At 33.8% G+C, this 19100-nt stretch overlaps 1 protein-coding gene, 1 non-coding gene and 1 pseudogene across 2 annotated transcripts; all 3 read left to right on the forward strand.

The window, feature by feature from the left end:
- Window positions 1-7050: 7050 nt before the first annotated feature.
- TRNAC-GCA lies at window positions 7051-7122 on the forward strand. Its single transcript has one exon. It is a non-coding gene; the product is annotated as a tRNA-Cys (tRNA).
- Window positions 7123-9506: 2384 nt separating this feature from the next.
- LOC120202654 (protein phosphatase 2C 51-like) lies at window positions 9507-10420 on the forward strand. Its single transcript, XM_039203070.1, has 2 exons — window positions 9507-10220; window positions 10346-10420. The coding sequence occupies exons 1-2, from the start codon at window positions 9522-9524 to the stop codon at window positions 10403-10405; spliced, it is 759 nt and encodes a 252-aa protein (XP_039059001.1). The 5' UTR covers window positions 9507-9521; the 3' UTR covers window positions 10406-10420.
- A 1906-nt stretch (window positions 10421-12326) lies between these two features.
- Window positions 12327-16330, forward strand: LOC120202655 (annotated as a pseudogene).
- The last annotated feature ends 2770 nt before the right edge of the window (window positions 16331-19100 follow it).

The raw sequence follows: 19100 nt of genomic DNA on the forward strand, positions 1-19100 counted from the left end.
GGTCGGAAGAATCGGATAACGTCATAATTATTTAAAAATTTAAATAAAAATACCAAAAATATTTAATAAAAAATAATTTTTTATATCACAAGTCATATTCAAACCAAGTCATAACATATATAAGTTAAAAACCATAAAATCAAGTGAAACAAAATGATTCAAATTAACTACAACATAATATGTAAGGTACAAATATTAAATAATAAATATAATTATATAACTATAATTAAAAAATAAATTTGGGGTTAAAAAATCATAACAAAATGATATTGTTTGGTTTAATTTTTTTAAAAAACAATCCCACATGGCTAAGAAACATAGAAGAGCATCACAAAAGTCTAAAGAGTAAAAATATGAGAACAAAACAATCTCACATTGCTAAGAAATATAGAAGCACATCACAACTAACTTCTATAAATAATAGAGGTAATTTGGCATTCAAAATCATGGAGCCTTTTGGTGAGCATTAAGTGAACTATTCTTTCACTTCAATCAAGCTCGAATTTTAGGCTTCAATCGAGCTTCTAATTTTTTTTGAGTTCAAGCCTTTTTGAGTTCAAGTTTCAATATTATATTTCAAGTTTGAGTTGAACTTGATAATTTTTAGCTTGTGAGTTTGAGTTGAGTTGAGCTTACTTTTAAAGTTTTCAAGTTCGAGTCGAGCTCAGCAATACTCGAGTTAGACTTGGCTCGTTTAACAAACAACGTTGTTTGGTTTAATTTTTTTTAAAAAAAACAAAAATCCCGGTTTTCAGCTGGTCCGGTTTGAACGGTTCAACGGTTCTGGTCGGTCACTAATAGCGGTTTAACCGGTTTAGATTGAACCGGACTAAACAACGGTTTCCGGTTGAACCGGCCGGTCCAGTTTTCAAAACAGAGACATTAGGCAAAGGCATCGTTTTAGACTACTCAAATTATTTAGGTGGTGTTTGCTTTTGGAGAGATAAAAAATCTGCAGTATGCGGACTATATTTGTAGACATCTGCAGCAGAAGAGATAGATTAAAAGTCTGCAGTCTGCAAGAGGAAGACTGTTTATTTTTTAACATATGCAGACTGCTAAAATAAACTGATTTTTTAAACTTAAAAGAGTGTTGCAATACTGAGATTTAAATAATTTTAGTTTTACAATACTGAAATTTAAATAATTCATACAACTACAATAATAATTTTTTTTGAAAAACAAACACCACCTTATTAATTCTATTATAAGTCTCACATAATCGCATGTATTATTAATTTTATAAGTTTTATAGAATAAAATTTATAAATGATATTTAAATTATATTATTTTTTAAATATGTAATTATGTAATACTTTTAATTTTTTTTAAATATATATTCATAATTTATTTTTATAATTATATGATATTTTTAGAAAATATTTTTTAATTTATAAAATTATTTTATGATTATTTTTTATTTAATTGTGATTGTATTTTAAAAACATAATTTATAATTTTTTTACATTTTAAAATCTTAATTATCAAATAATGAAATCATTTTTTATTAAGCAATGTGGTTTAAATACTTACATTTTGTATAAAAAGTTTAAATATAATTTAAAAACAACAAATCCAAAAAAAATATTATATTTAAACTTAAATCAAAATAAATATAAAATTTTAATAATATATAAAATAATTTATATGATATAAAATTAAATATCTATAATATAATATTAAAAAATTAATATTTAATTTATTTGAAAAATTAATATATATATATATATAAATATTAAAAAATAATATTTAATTTATTTAAAAAATTAATATTAAAATTAAAATATATTATAATATAAAATTAAATATAAAACCTCTTTGAAGATATTAGAAGACGTCTGCTGACATAAAACTACGTCTGCGCCGCGCAGACTACGCGCAGACGTTAGAAGAGCTTCTGTCTTCTAAAAAAATAAACGGTCTGCGAAGTCCAATGTCAGCGCGTGGCCTACTCGGCGCAGACATAAGAGCTTTGCAGACCTTACACAGTAAAAATAAACCCTACCTTAAAATTTAAAAAACAAATACAAACGAGAGACACCTCAACTCTTGAATTTTATTACCATTACAAATAAAATATATGTTATGTATGGCTCATAAAAAGTCTCGTTGTGGGGTTACGAATTATGTGGGTTGGGGGTGTGGGGGCGCAGCCCCCCGCGGTACGGTACAGGGTTGATTTTGTAATTATGTACCAGGGTTTTCTATTATAAATAGAGATGTAACCTAGACCTAAAATATCATTGAATAAAACTTCTAGCGCCGCCTAGGCACCGAGGACGTAAGCACATTGCCGAACCTCGTAAAATTCTCGTGTTCTTTCGTTTTCTTTACCCGTTTTCGTCAACAATTGGTATCAGATGTCAGGAGCAAAATTCGAAGTCGCGAAATTCGATGGTCAGGGTAACTTCGGATTATGGCAAACGAGGGTGAAGGATCTATTGGCGCAGCAAGGGATCTTGAAGGCTTTGCGACCTACAAAGCCGGCGTCGATGGATGAGGAAGATTGGGAAGAATTGCAGCAGCGAGCGGCAGGAACCATACGATTATGCTTGGCGGACGAGGTCATGTATCACGTCATGCATCTATCGTCTCCAGACGAAATTTGGAGGAAGTTGGAAAGTCAGTTTATGTCCAAATCCTTAACGACAAAACTGTATCTGAAGCAGCGGTTGTATGGGCTGAAGATGCAGGACGATCACGATTTGGCGCAACACGTGAATGTCTTCAATCAAATCATTTCTGATCTGGCTCGGCTTGATGTGAAAATTGAGGATGAAGACAGAGCGATGATTCTGTTGTGTTCGTTGCCTCCCTCTTACGAACACATGGTGACTACTCTTACATATGGGAAAGAGACTATCAATGTTGAGGAGATTACTGCAGCCTTGTTAGCTCACAACCAGCGGAAGCAGAATGCAGGGGAAAGCTCTCAAGCCGATAGTTTATATGTCAAGGGTAATCGAGATCGTGGACGGAAGCCAGAGAAGGCAGGGTCCGGGAAGCGGAATTCCAGATCCAAATCCATGGATAAGAAGACGATTCACTGTTACAAGTGCAAAGAGGCGGGACATATGAAGCGAGACTGTCCGAAGTTGAAAAAGCAGACTGATGAGAAGCGTGATGGCTCATCCAAGTCTGTGAACGTGGTCGAGGATGATAATTCTGATTGCAGTGAGGGTGATATGCTTTCTATTTCAACGACACAATTGACGGATGCTTGGATTCTTGATTCTGGATGTTCTTATCACATCACGCCAAATAGGGAATGGTTTTCGACATACAGGTCGGTTAATTCTGGTTCGGTTTATTTGGGTGATGATCGATGTTGCAATATTGTTGGTATTGGTGATGTCAGAATTAAGATGCACGATGGCTCCGTTCGGACGTTGAGTGGTGTTCGACATATCCCAGACTTGAAGAAGAATTTGATTTCCTTGGGCACTTTGCACAAGAATGGTTTTATCCCTAAGGCTGACGAGGATAGGGAAACCATTCGGATTGTTAAAGGAGCATTGACTGTGATGAAAGGCAAGATGACTGCAGGGAATATCTACAGATTGTTAGGGAGTACCGTTGCAGGTGGAGTTCACTCTGTTGAGTCCTGTGATGATACGACAAAATTGTGGCATATGCGCCTTGCTCATCTTAGTGAACGTGGTATGGCAGAATTACACAAGAGAAACTTGTTGCATGGTGTCAAAAGCTGTAAGCTCGACTTTTGCAAGTATTGTGTTCTTGGTAAACAGACTAAAGTCCGTTTCAAGACTGCGAAGCACACAACTCAAGGGATTCTTGATTATGTGCATTCTGATGTATGGGGGCCTTCCACGACATCGTCTTTGGGTGGATCTAGGTATTATGTTACTTTTATTGATGATTTTTCACGGAAAGTTTGGGTGTATTTTTTGAAACAGAAATCTGAAGTTTTTGAGAAGTTCAAGCTGTGGAAAGCTGAGGTAGAAAACCAAACAGGACGAAAAATCAAGTGTTTGCGGTCTGACAATGGTACGGAGTACACAGATTCACAGTTCCTACAATTCTGTAAGGAGCATGGGATTCAGAGGCATTTTACAGTGCGCAAGACACCACAACAGAATGGTGTTGCGGAACGAATGAACAGGTCGTTGAATGAAAGAGCCAGATGTTTGCGGTTGAATGCGGGGCTTCCCAAACACTTCTGGGCTGAGGCTGTTAACATGGCGTGTTACCTTATCAACAGATCGCCAAGGGCATCGCTGGCTGGGAAAGTTGCAGAAGAGGTATGGACTGGTCATGATGTTAGTTTTGATAACTTACGGATTTTTGGTTGTCCTGCTTATGTGCATGTACCTGCTGATGAGAGATCCAAACTTGATGCAAAATCAAATGAGTGCATTTTTCTGGGTTACAAGAAAGGTGTCAAAGAATTCAAGTTCTGGGATCCAGTTGCGAAGAAAGTTGTGATTAGTAGAGATGTCGTTTTTGATGAACAATTCATGTTGCAGCAGAAGCAAGACACGACAGTGGTGGATTTCGAGCAGTTTCCAGTTGAGAAACCAGAAACTTCTCAACCGACTTCTGGTGGTTCCACTACGGATGATTTGCAGGATTATAGTCTCGCCAGAGACAGGGTGAGACGGACGAATATAAAGCCTCCGAACAGATTGGGTTTTGAAGACTTGGTATCTTTTGCACTTATTGTTAGCAGTGATGATCCGGTTACTTTTCATGATGCCGTTACTAGTCAGGAAAACGACAAGTGGATGGCAGCCATGGTTGAGGAGATGGAGTCTTTGAATCACAATCGCACATGGGAGTTAGTTCCCCTTCCTGAGGGTAAGAAGCTGATTGGTTGCAAATGGGTGTATAAGAAGAAACCAGTAGTAACAGAAAAAGAGGGGGAGAAGTTCAAGGCTCGTTTGGTAGCGAAGGGTTTTTCACAGCAGAAAGGAGTTGATTATGATGAAATCTTTTCTCCTGTGGTCAGGCACACTTCAATCCGAGCAGTACTTGCATTGGTGGCTAGTTGGGATTTGCATTTAGAGCAGATGGATGTTAAAAATGCTTTTTTGCATGGTGATTTAGAGGAGCAGATCTACATGCGGCAACCTGAAGGTTTCACTCAACCTGGAAACGAGCATTTAGTTTGCAGATTGAAGAAATCTTTGTACGGGTTGAAACAGTCTCCGAGACAGTGGTATAAACAGTTTGACTCCTATATGATCAAGATTGGCTACAACCGATGTGAGTATGATTGTTGTGTCTATGTTAAGAGCCTTGATGATGGTTCTTTTATTTTTCTATTACTGTATGTTGATGATATGCTGATTGCTGCGAAGAACATGGATGATGTTATCGGTTTGAAAACTTTATTGAGTCAGGAATTTGATATGAAAGATTTAGGTGCTGCAAAGAAAATTCTTGGAATGGAAATTTGCAGGGACAGAGACTCAAGGAAACTGCGGCTATCTCAACGGGGTTATGTTGAGAAAATGCTAGAAAGGTTTGCGATGAGCAGCGCGAAACCAGTTAGCACTCTATTGGCGAATCAATTTAAGCTCTCATCAGAACAGTGCCCTAAGACAGATAAGGAAGCTGAAAATATGGCAAAGGTTCCGTATTCTAATGTTGTTGGCTGCTTGATGTATGCGATGGTATGTACTCGTCCTGATTTAGCTCATGCTGTTAGTCAAGTTTGTAAGTACATGTCTAAACCTGGTAAGCAACATTGGGATGCAGTCAAGTGGATCTTTCGGTACTTAAAGGGTACTGTGGGACATGGAATTGTTTTTGGGAGTCAGCGGGATAATCCTTTGGTTGTAGGATATGTGGATTCAGATTATGCAGGTGACTTGGATAATAGAATATCTACGACAGGGTATGTGTTTACTCTTGGTGGAGGGCCTATTTGCTGGAAGTCTACTGTTCAATCTGTCGTGGCACTATCTACAACTGAAGCTGAATACATGGCAGCGACTGAAGCTGCAAAAGAAGCTTTATGGCTTACTGGTTTAGTGAAGGAGTTGGGTGTTCAACAAGGTGGAGTTCAGTTGCTTTGTGATAATCAAAGTGCTATTCACTTGGCTAAGAATCAGGTGTATCGTGCTAGAACTAAACATATTGATGTAAGGTTCCACAAGATCAGAGAGTTGGTTGCATCTGGAGAGGTTTTGTTTCAGAAGGTAGATACTGATGAGAATGCCGCTGATATGTTCACCAAGCCAGTTACGACAGACAAGTTCAAGCATTGCTTGGACTTGTTGAATGTTTCGAGTTGTTAAAGAAGCAAGGTAACCCAACCCACATTGAAGTTTCCAAGGGGCAGAATATTCGCCAAGGTGGAGATTTGTTATGTATGGCTCATAAAAAGTCTTGTTGTGGGGTTACGAATTATGTGGGTTGGGGGTGTGGGGGCGCAGCCCCCGCGGTACGGTACAAGGTTGATTTTGTAATTATGTACCAGGGTTTTCTATTATAAATAGAGATGTAACCTAGACCTAAAATATCATTGAATAAAACTTCTAGCGCCGCCTAGGCACCGAGGACGTAAGCACATTGCCGAACCTCGTAAAATTCTCGTGTTCTTTTGTTTTCTTTACCCGTTTTCGTCAACAATATACATATTTGTTTTTAAATAATTTAGAGTAATTATTAAGTAGTGAGTAGAGTTACATCATATAAAACTATATTTTCTTAGATTTATACAGGATTTAGATGTGTGCGTATTAAGACCAATTGGATAATATAATATTTATATTTATATTTTTTCTTAATCATTCATAATATATATATATATATATCTTATAAAAATAATTACTAAAATTCGAAAGTCTTTAAAGAAAATACTTTTTCATTGTCAATATTGCTCATAACTTAAAATAATATTAATTTAGACTACAGAAACGGGTAAAAAGAAAAGTTCCGTTATGTTTTTCCACGCGTAAGACTAAAAGCTTTAAATCAATTGTGTTGAATTAGGGATTGGGACACTTCAGCTGTCTGCTTGTGGTGAGTTCTATTGATTCTTTAATAGCTTTAAAAATATATATTTCTACCCCTACTGTCAGGGGGTCTATAGCTCAGTGGTGGAGCATTTGACTGCAGATCAAGAGGTCACCGGTTCGAACCCGGTTGGGCCCTCCTCTTTATTTCTTCCTTTTTACCATTTTACCCTTTTAATTCTATATCCGATTGGTTTTTAATTTATACCATCTATGTAAATAAAAATTTTATTTTAAATTTTCTCAGAATTAACCTGTTAATTTTTTTTCATATGATGAATTTAAAAAATAAATTTGCATAGGATTAAGTCCTTATTTAATAATATTTTGAATATTAAATTAATTGACAATTTAATTTTTTCAATTGATTTAATTTTTGAAATATATTTAACAATTTAAAATAAAAATCATTTATATAATTTTTATATGAATAAAAATGTAGAAATTGATAAATAGATAAGGTTTTACTTATCATTTAAAGTACAATGCATTCAATAAAATTTACTTTCTTTTATTTAATACCAAGACTAATTGTTATTTAAAATTTATATTTATTATATACACGCGTTGTTTTTAGAATTTATTTTAAATAATATGCCAAATAAATTTCAGAGCTTAAATTTAATACTTATCAACTTTTAATTTTTCAATATATAATCTTTCAATTTACAAAACAACACCTAAATATTTTTATTTATCCCATCTTGAGTCGTATAAGTAGTTTTCATAACCTCATATGCTACTAGTCTAACGATAAAGACATTAGTTTTTTTTAAATAATTTATAAAAAAAATTATTTAAGATATAAAGATGTTTTTAAAAGCATAAGTAGTTTTTTAAAATAATTTATGCCATCTTGAGATGTATAAGTAGTATTTTAAAAATGAATTTAAAAGTGTTCTAAAAATGTTTTTTTAAAAGTATTTTTTTAAAAAATAATTTAAAATTTAATTGTTTGAGATTACTATAAAAATATTATTTTAAAAAGATAAAATGTCAATTTTAAACCATATGTTGTAAATTAAAAATATAATATTTGAGAATAAAAATATAATTTCGTCCAAAAATAATTTTTCACGGCATAAGCTAAAAATATGAGCTTATGAAATAGGTTAAAAAATATTTTTTCAACCATGATTTTAAATCAATTTTAGGTGTTTTGGTACTGCTTCTAAGTGGAAAACCACTTTTCATTATTAGAATCATTCCCAAACTAGTTAATATAGAATAAAATTATTTATAAGCAAGGTTCGTACTAAAATTATGAATGAGGTTTCTCTTGAATGAAGATAAAGGAATACGTACGTTAAGAGACGATGATCGCCACCAGCTCAACTATCCCATCCCAAGTATCATCATAGAAAACAAGATTTATATTGGGAAGCGTTTCACGGAAAATGTGTATACCAAAAAACAATTCCATACTAATTTTGCCATAACGTCGGCCACCCAATTGCATTCACGTGGCATATGAGTCAGGCGACCACGATTGGGGAGCTCAACTGTATGTGGCACTATTGGGGGGGGGGGCAAAAACCTTCCCTCGAACTATATTTGTTTGTTTAAGCTCGACCTGGTCTAAAATACGAGCCTCCAGTTTTATCAATAAAACATCGACATTTAAGATTTCCATCGAAGACCTCCTACAATATGTTGATCTTCATCCTCTTCGTAATTTAATCGTGAGAGTCGTCGGTTTTTCTTCCACGACTGCCATGGAGGAAGACACCAAAAAACAAAGGAGTAAGTGAAGAAGAAAGAATACGTGCTAGAAGAGTTACAAAAGTCCAAGGCTTCTTTGTTGAAGTCACAAACATCGACGTGTCTAGAAGACATGGTTTCTTGCTGTCACAGAAAACAGCTTTGGATTAGACGAATGGTAACTCATTTTGATTTTGAATTGCAGTCTGCATTACAAGTCAACTATGACGTCCACGACCATTTCTACAACTGTTGGTATAATCAAAATCAGCCTATTCCGTTTAGATTGAGTATTGACGTGGCTGAAGATTCAGACACGAAGAACGGCGAAATCGGGAATAACTGTAAGAGTTTCAAATCCTACACGCGACGGAGCATAACCCAACACGTGTTCCACCAATCTATCAGGTCCGTCTATGTCTTGACATTCGCTTGTCAGATAAAAACACATGTTATTATCTAAGCGCTTTAAAACAACAGTGCGAGGCGCCGCGTAATACGATTTGAAGGATCACTAGTGGGGCCCTCTACCTACCCTGGTCTCTAGACGCTAGATCGAAGCTTCATGTGATCTTTTTTATCAAATCAGTAGCCGTCACATCTCCCCTTCCAAAATCTCCGTCGGTGGCAGATGAAGTCCATGTGGCCATCTCATTCGACGAAAATCAACGGCCCACATTTATCGCTTTATTTCTCTCTGCCCTATATATATGTTGGTATTTATATAAGTTATCTGGCCAGTCGTTGCTTAGCCTTTTGATTTTATTACAGGAAAAATAAATAATTGAAAAGAGAGATTGATTCTTCAGTCTCCATCAATCAAATATCCCACGGAAAATGACGTCAGATCACGGCAGACTTACAATGATCAGAACCAATAATGCGCGCCGGAGAAGGTTGAAGTACACGTGTCAGACGATAATGAATTTAACCATCACGGAAAACGGCAGCAACGGTAATAGTAACGGCAACAGTCTTCTTCACGAATCAAAACCAAACGATGACTTAATGGAGATTTCGCTTTCAGAGAACGACGTTGTTTCATCCGGTTTTGTCGAGAAAACTCGCGATAAAAACGACGATGTTCAGATTTCAACGCGTAAAACGTCGACCTACGGGATATTATCAGTTATTGGTAGGAGAGCAGAGATGGAAGATGCGGTGAAAGCGGAATTAGGTTTTATGATGAAAGGAGGTGTAAAGTTCGATTTCTTTGGAGTCTACGACGGACACGGCGGATCAAGGGTGGCGGAGAAGTGTAAGGAAAGGTTGCATAAAGTGCTGACGGAGGAAATAGTAGAGGATGGTAATAATAATAAGGAAGAATGCGGGATTAATTGGGAAGGAACGATGGAGAAATGCTTTGAAAAGATGGATGAAGAGGTGAACAGAAGGACGTCGGGGGAGGAGATGATGGGGTCTACGGCGGTTGTGGCGGTGGTTGGTAACGGAAAGTTAGTAGTGGCGAACTGTGGGGATTCTAGAGCCGTCATATCAAGGGGTGGTGTTGCTGTGGCCTTATCCTTTGATCATAAGGTGACTTTATTCAGCATTCTATATTTATTAAAGCATTTTTAAAACAAGGTTTTAAGTTATCTATAATTTATTAATTTATTTAAAATTAAGATTAAATTAATTATGGTGTTTAATACATATTGAAGCCCGATAGGCCGGACGAGTTAGAGAGAGTTGAAACCGCTGGCGGAAGGGTCATAAATTAAAATGGATATCGTGTGCTTGGAGTACTTGCCACGTCAAGATCCATAGGTAAATATTTATATAAATATTTTTAATTATTAAATGATTGCAAATTATAATTTGAATATAAATCTCGAATATTTGCTTAAATTCTTAGCTTTCAATTTCTTTTGTATTAAAAAAATGGAAACGATGCGTTTTGTGTAAAATGTTGAATGGCGTATGCAGGTGACGGGTGCCTGAAACCATTTGTTACATGCAAACCGGAAGTGGTGGTAACGGAGCTCACCGATGGCGATGAATTCCTGATGCTGGCGAGTGATGGACTGTGGGACGTGGTGTCGAATGAATTGGCTTGTCGAGTGGTAAGGCAGTGTTTAAACAGCCGAATGATGAAGAGGGAAAGCCTTGCGTCGGCAATGTTGGTTGAGGTCGCATTGCTCGGGGTAGCAGGGACAACATTAGTGTGATTGTGGTTGACTTAAGAAACTAAAGCCCAATATTCCTTTTTTCTTTTTTCTCTTTTTTAAAAATGGAAAATTGTTTTTGACTCTTTTAATGTAAGTAGGCTGTAAATATAACAATTCCAATAGTTTTTACAGACGAAATCTTAATCCTTTAATGGTAAAAAAAATTAGAAATTGCGTTAATCAAAATTTCAATTTATTCTATGTTTTAACTCTATAATCAAAATTTTATGTAATTTTTTTTTATATTTTTCCTTAAAAAAAGTTAAACGTTAAATAAAATAAATTCAAATAATGGTTTACGCAATTTTCATACAATACAAAAAAAAATGAAAATATTATAGTAATTTACTTTGATTTGGAAATTTTTTGTCAAAATTTTGAGACAAGAAAGTTGGAAAATTTTATATATAATTTTTATTGTAAATTTCATTATGATATACTTTGATACATTTATTTTTAAAGAATTACAATGATAAATATATTATTATAATTTATTTTTTTAAATAAGTCAAAAGGTTTTAGATGAAATTCATTAACAAATGATCAAAAATGTTACTATTATTTAATCGGGTTGAATATTGATATTTATCTAGAAATATAATATTTTCCATTTAAAAAAGGTTATATGTTAGATATGTAAAATTTGAGATGTTTTTCGTTGAAATAAAAAAGAATTAAAATTTTTGAGATCCGACAGTTATTAGCGATAAAAGACTAATAGTAATTAGGGATGGGCATGGATCGGGTTTTTGAGTAATCTGGTTTGACTCGAAAATTTTACATTCTTTACATGATCTCATCTGACTCAAAAAATATATATTCTCCACCCGATTCGAAATCAATCTAATTTTTTGAGATAAAATCTGTATTTGATTTGATCTAACCTGAAATATTAAAAATATTATTTTATTCAATAAAAATAGTGATTTAATTACAATAATAATATATTAAGGAGTATTATTGTAATTATTTTTAAATATATAAGGTCAAATTATATTTTTTTGGTCGGGTTGGATCGGATATTTTTCACCCTAAATCTGAATTCTACTCGAATCCAAAATTTTAAAAAAATCCAACTCAACCAAGTCGGGTCAAATCAAACCACGTCAGATTCTGGTCCCATACACATCCTTAATAGTAACCGACAATAATAGTGAGTAATAACTAACAATAATTTTTTTTGATTAGATTTAAATGTTAAATTGATATTTTATATAAAGTTTAAGGATGAAATTAATATTTTATAAAATTTACAAGTTAAATTAAAAATGAACTCCTTTTATTAATGTGTAACGTTCAATAATCAAACTTATATATTAATAACACAAATGACCACAACATTATTTTTAAAAAAAAATTGATGGCTAAAAATAAATAAAAATGACAACTTTAATAATTTACTTAAAAAAATTGTGTTAGGGCTAACAAGTAAAGTTAGTTTATTTATTTATTTATTTTCATTTTTTATGGGGCCAACTAGAACGTCAACTAAGTAAACAAAAGAACGCTCGAAAAAACACTATTTCGTCAAGTGCTTTTTGACAAATGGGTCATTTTGCGCTGTGATTGATGTTCGTCTCAGATTCAAATTTTTCTTCGCAGACTTTCTTTAGGGAGGTATATTTTCTATTTTACACCTGCTGGTTGTGATTTTTGTTGACAGTTCCTTCAAAGTTCGTGGAATCTAGGGTTTTCAACTGCTACCGGGTGATAGAATTCGAAAATGTTAAATTGATCGTTGTAAAGCTCGTTAGAGCATCTTGTAGCTTTAGATCCATGGAGACAGGAGACCTGGGAAGTTCAATTTACTCATCAGTGTCCTAGTTGTTTTTGTTACCGTTAGGTTCCGAGTTTTTGTTATTCAATGCGACTTAATTTTATTCTCTCTTTTGTTTTATTTTTTTCTTTCTTTATTTCATTGATTACGAGTGAAGACTAAGAAACGTTGAGGACAGTAGAAAATAATGTTTTGAAGTTAGTTCATTTAGTTTGTCGTGACTATTTGGAGTCCTTTTGAATTGGTCCTTTTTATCTCGGAAAAAAATGATTTGAGGGTTTAGGTTGTTGCATAAAGTGGAAAAGGAATGAAACTGTTGACATTCTTAAGATTGAGGAATTGGGTTTGTTGTCTTGGAGGAAATGGTGTGTTAAGTAAGTTAGCTTCATAATATGTGAGGTGTGTGTAAAATTCATGCACATGTTATTATTGCTGGTAACAAGTGGGTGAAATTGTGATCTCATCGTTCGTTTAAGTGTTGCTTTTTGCATATTTACAGGTCATATTGTTGCTATGTTTGCGCTTTTCTACGTTTGAAATGTTAGTCCTTGGTTAGAATTGTGAAGGAAAATTGTTGATGTTCTTTGTGTTGATTTTCGGGTAGTTAAGGCTCAGAGGAAGGTGCATGGAGAGGGAATTTTTTCTGATCTTGAAGGCTCTATAGTTGGAGTTTTGGATGGTCTTTGTCGACATGTCGAGCTAGAAGAGGCAGTAATGCGGAAGAAGAGTCTTGTACTCGTTGAGTGGAAGTTCAGGGCTTTTTGTTTTTGATTTTGGATTTTATGGTTTGAGTCAGCTGTGATATTCGGCTTCTGCTGTAATTGTTTTGTTTTTGTGCTGGTTTTCGGGTAGTTAAGGTGTTAATTCTGGTCAGTCATTTTTGTGATTGTCGGTTTAGCTTAGTTGAATTTCGCTGTGTTAGTGTTGCTGTTTAGGGTTCTTCTGGCTGTTTTGGGTTGTTTGTTTATGTTGGGGGAGGCTTTTCTGGTTGTATCTTATGTTTCCTATGGTTATGAAATCTTAAGGCACTCTTTTCCTCCTTCCGCTGATTAAGGAGCTTTTCTACAAGCTCTCTTAATCAAGGAGGAGGTTTTTAACGAGGCCTTCAATTCCTATCAAAAAAAAAAAAAATACCCCATTGGTAATGCATTTATTTCTCAATTATGTAAATTTTTATTTAGTATTCTTCCTTTGGATCAGGCATCAATTACTTGGAGCTGTGACCTGTGTCTTAAGGCATGAAAGAGCTTTAAGCTGCGAATTGTGGCTTTTGGTTGTACTTGTGCTATATTCATAATACCTAGGTGCTATATTAAAGTCGGTCTGAAATCATGGAGTGTAACAAAGATGAGGCATTTAGGGCAAAAGAAATTGCTGAAAGGAAATTAAAGGACAAGGATTATGCTGGAGCTAAAAAATTTGCTTTGAAGTATCAAAACTTGTTTCCTGGCCTTGATGGTATTCCCCAGATGTTGACAACTCTTGATGTGTATATTTCTGCAGAGAATAAAGTAGGTTGGGAAGCTGATTGGTATGGTGTTCTTGGCGTAAGCCCATTGGCGGATGATGATATGGTGAGAAAACAATACAGGAAGCTGGCGCTGATGATTCACCCTGATAAAAACAAGTTTGTAGGTGCTGATGGTGCTTTTAAGATTGTTTCAGAGGCCTGGAGCTTGTTATCAGATCATGCTAAGAGGTTGGCTTATAACCAGAGGATAAATTCCAGGGGAAACCAACAGAAGTTTCATTCACAGAGTGGAGTTTCATCAATGCCACCCAGAACAAATGGCTCTCATAGATCTAGTTCTAATGTAGCGTCAAATGCTAGGACTAAGAACAACAATAGCGAGGTAGGTCAAAACTCATTTCCTCCTAATAAAAGACCTGCCACCTTTTGGACTGTTTGCGATAGATGCAAGACACAGTATGAATACCTCAGGGTGTACTTGAACCACACACTTCTTTGCCCTAATTGTCGAGTGGCCTTCTTGGCTTTAGAAAAGGTGCCTTCAAATGTTTATCAGTCATCAAATCGGTCTAACCAACAGCAGGCTTCTGGGCATCATGGTGTGAATAATAATCAATTTAACCATGGAACAAATTATTCTAGATCTCAAAGTGATAGATTGGCTCAAGAGAAATTGAAAAGAGATGTGAAGAAGTTCTTAAAGCGGAGAGACTCGTGAAAAAGAGAAAAGAAGACAATTATGTTAATGGTTATGCAGGTAATATGGCAACTCAAATGCCCATGGGAAATGGACCTGGCTTGGGAAACACGTCTGAATCTAGGAATATTTTTCGAATGGGAGGCACCTATGGGTATTCTGGTAATTATAACAGGAACATGAGTGAGAGAGAATTGTCATCGCTTGAAGTTCGTAACATGCTGATGGATAAGGCTCTGGGTGTGGTTCGTGAAAAGCCTAAGGCCTGGAGCTCTGTAACTGAAGCCAAAAATGGTTACAAAGTTAAAGGGAAGGTCAGAGAGAAAGAGAATAAGAAACAGAGGAGCATGGCAAATGGAGATGGATGTGATACCAATAAAGATCATCAAGGCAGGCAGCCAATGTCTACCTCTTCTCCTGACGAATCTGATGGAGGAACTGTGCCATTGTCTATAAATGTTCCAGATTCTGATTTTCATACTTTCGACTTGGATCGAAGTGAAAGTTCTTTTGAAGATGACCAAGTCTGGGCTGCATATGACGTTGATGATGGGACCGTTTCTATGCTCGAGTTCACAAGGTGATCTCCTTGAAGCCTTTTAAGATGAAAATCAGTTGGCTTAATTCAAGGAGGAACAGCAAATTTGGTGAGCTGGACTGGATAGGCTCTGGTTTCTCCAAAACCTGTGGGGACTTCAGAAGTGGCAGACCTGAAATTAGTGTAACGTTAAACTCTTTCTCCCACAAGGTTCAGTACACAAAAGGTGCACGCGGAGTAATTAGAATATATCCAAGGAAAGGGGATGTATGGGCTCTTTACAGGAACTGGTCTCCTGATTGGAATGAACATACACCAGATGATGTGCGACACAAATATGACATGGTGGAAGTGCTTGATGATTATACCGAGGAACAAGGAGTCTCTGTGATCCCTCTAACTAAAGTTTCCGGTTTTAGAGCAGTTTTCCAGAAGCATATGGACCCGAAGGAAGTGATGAGGATTCCAAAAGAAGAGATGTTTCGCTTTTCCCATCAGGTGCCTAATTACTTGCTTACAGGCCAAGAAGCAGCTCTGAATGCACCACCGGGATGTCGCGAGTTAGACCCTGCAGCCACCCCTTTGGATCTACTTCAGTTAATTGGCAAATCCTATAAAGCACCCGTGGAGGATGGTTCATCGAAAACTGAAGAAGAGATGTTATAGAGTTGCAAAGCCCAAGGAGGAGATAGTTTGTAGAGTGTAGCAAACAAGCTGAGGTTGATTTATTAACCGGTGGTGCCTGCCAAAAGAACCATAGAATGCTGAAAAGGCTAAAAGTATAGAATTTGAAGACCGCTAACTACACCGGGTTAGCGAGTTTTTGATATTTTAAGCTTGATCCAAACGTAGGAATAGCAATGTTTTTGTTGTTGTGCCATAGTTGGACCCGTTTGCAGTCCATTTTTCCCCACATCTTTTGATCACTAAAGCTTCATTTAAAAACTCATGCTTGGACTGTACTTAAAATTTAATAGAAATTGCTTCTTGAACTGTATTCCTGATAACTTGCCCCCTCGTTGAGTCATAGTACCTGTTTTTTCATTCACTTGACTTTCAAATTAGTATTTTCTTTATTTCAAAATGTTACATCAAACATTATATAAGAATTTTAATGGTGTTAATGGTTGGATTGAACTTTTAAATCTAGAAAGTAGAAGGATTAAATTCCTGAAAATAGAAGTAGGATGATTAAATTCCAAATGTATAAAGAATACAAGAACTAGGAAAACTTTAACCAACAATAAAATTTATATATTTCTAATAAAAAATAAAAATATTAAATACTTAAGATACCTAATATATACTCACACACGTCGAGGCTGAAAAAGTAATTTGATAATATAAATTCTTAAAATGTATATTAATAAAAGATTGATATTCGAATTTTAAATATTTGATGATTCAAATTCTCCAAGATCAATTATATAAATATTAAATCAGTAAAAGTTTTTTTTATATAAAATTATAAATATCTTATTTACATTAAAGCTAATGTGGATTGGTTTAATTGATTAACCATTCGTTATTACTTTGACGAGAATTAAGATTCAAATCTCATCAACAATTTTACTTGACCTAGTTAAAAAATATACATACAAATTTTCATTTGTCCCATAGTTTAATCTTCGGTTTAAGCATTTTGATTTGATTTAAAACAAATAAAATACTATAATTATTTTTTATTAGTTTGAGGTGATTACATTGTAGTATATATGTTCGAAAGACTTTCAATTATTTGACAATAAACGCTCAAACACTCATGCAGACGTTATGCTCAAACCTAAAACCTCTAAAGATAACAATAATTATTTAATTACTGAAATCACTTAATTCGTACAAATTGAATACTATAAGTTAATATAACTAAATGGATTTAATCGAATCATTATTGAATTGATATATACACATATTTCTACTTGTGGATTAAGTTAGGTGGGGTGAAGGGTGATGGAATCTTAGCATGAGAATATGAGATATGCTTCTCTCAATCATTTTCATCCCCATCTTTCTTTTACTTCCATCAACTTTTAATTTTATGTATTTTCCTCCAATTATATGAACATTATTAGCAATTAGTATTTATTTTAGTGATGTTTTTCATATTCGTTTACTTTAAGTGTATTAAATATTTTTTTAAAAGTGGTTACTTTTTAATAAATATTTAGAGTATTTATTTTTAAAAATTATTATCTGTTTTTTTCTTTAACTTTTCTCTTTCAATTCCATATGACAAAACAATTATCTCCTTTTAACCTACTTCATAATTCTTGAGGAAACTTCTCATGTTTCAAGCACAAATCAAAGTGTTCTTTTTAATAATACGGGGATATTATAAAAATATCATTTATTCATAATTTTTTAATCAATTAATAAAGAATGATATATATTTTAATCGATAATTATTCTAACTCAAGATTTTTAGAAATAACAATATTTTTTACTATTGAGATTGTTTGATGAATTTATCAAAATTTTCAGGAAATTCTAAAATACTTGTTAATATAAGGTTAAAAATGACAATCAGATACAATAAAAAAATATTACTAAAAACGTAACTTTTTAAATTGAATAGAATAACTTTTTAGGTTGGATAAATTGTAATAAAAAATATTAATTTTTTCATAACAATTTTTGTTGTATGCTCTAAACTATCATAATATAACTTTTCAGTTGCGACGAAAAATGTTATAAATTTATATAATTTTTAGGTTAAATATGATAATATTTACAATTAAAATCATCTTAAATTAGCCCTAAGTTGTTGTATGGTGTAACTATTTGAAGTTTTTTTTAGAAATATAAAAAAATAGACAAAATAGTACTCACTTTTCTTTACAAAAGCGTGGGTCACACTCTCGAATCTTTGTTAAGAAATATCTGTATTTACGTTGGGAAAGTTTTATGTGCGACAGTGTTAATATATAATTAAGGAAAAATGTTATCAGTTTTATTATTATTTTTTAAATAAAATTGGTAAAAAATTACTGGAAACATTATTATTTCTACCGGTTTTTTTATTATTGGGCGTTTTACTGGTTTTGTTAACATATCCGATAAAGCGCTACATAAAACATTATTTTTTCTACTGATTTTGTTATTATTGGGCACTTTACTGGAATTGTTAAAAATCATTAATGTTTTAGATAGAAATAATAATGTTTTAGATAATTTTTTACCCATTTTATTAAAAAAATAATAACAAAACCAATAACATCATTTCTTAGCATTAAATTAAAGTTGTCGTACGATAAAACTTCAGTCACGGCCATTGTTTTCCTTTTTTCCATTTTTAAAAAGGGTAAACTACTCTAATGGTAACTAATGATTAGGTAAATTTTCGTTTTCATCACTGATATTTTAAAAGTTACAAATCGGTCACTAGCATTATCATTTGTTACAAATTGGTCACTCGCTATTAACAGGCGTGACAGAAAACACACGTGGCCTGTTAACAACAGTTAACATGCTTATCTAGATGGTATAATTACACAAATAGTCCATGTTATTTATATATTCTTTCAATTTGATCATAGTTTTAATAAATTAAAATATATTTATTTTTAATTCTTATAAATAATGATATATTTTATAAAAAATGAAATCAAAAATTTAAAATTAGTTATAAAATAAAAAAATTAACGTTTTTTTAATGTTAGGATAAACTAATAAAAACAAAAAAAATTAACGTTTTTTTTAACACCCAATAGCCTTGGTAAAACCCAATTACCCAAGTGGTTCCTAATTACGCCTCTGTACGTCGCT

The sequence above is a fragment of the Hibiscus syriacus genome, unplaced genomic scaffold, assembly GCF_006381635.1.
Source record: "Hibiscus syriacus cultivar Baekdansim isolate YM2019G1 unplaced genomic scaffold, ASM638163v2 tig00008957_pilon, whole genome shotgun sequence".
NCBI classification, from domain to species: domain Eukaryota; kingdom Viridiplantae; phylum Streptophyta; class Magnoliopsida; order Malvales; family Malvaceae; genus Hibiscus; species Hibiscus syriacus.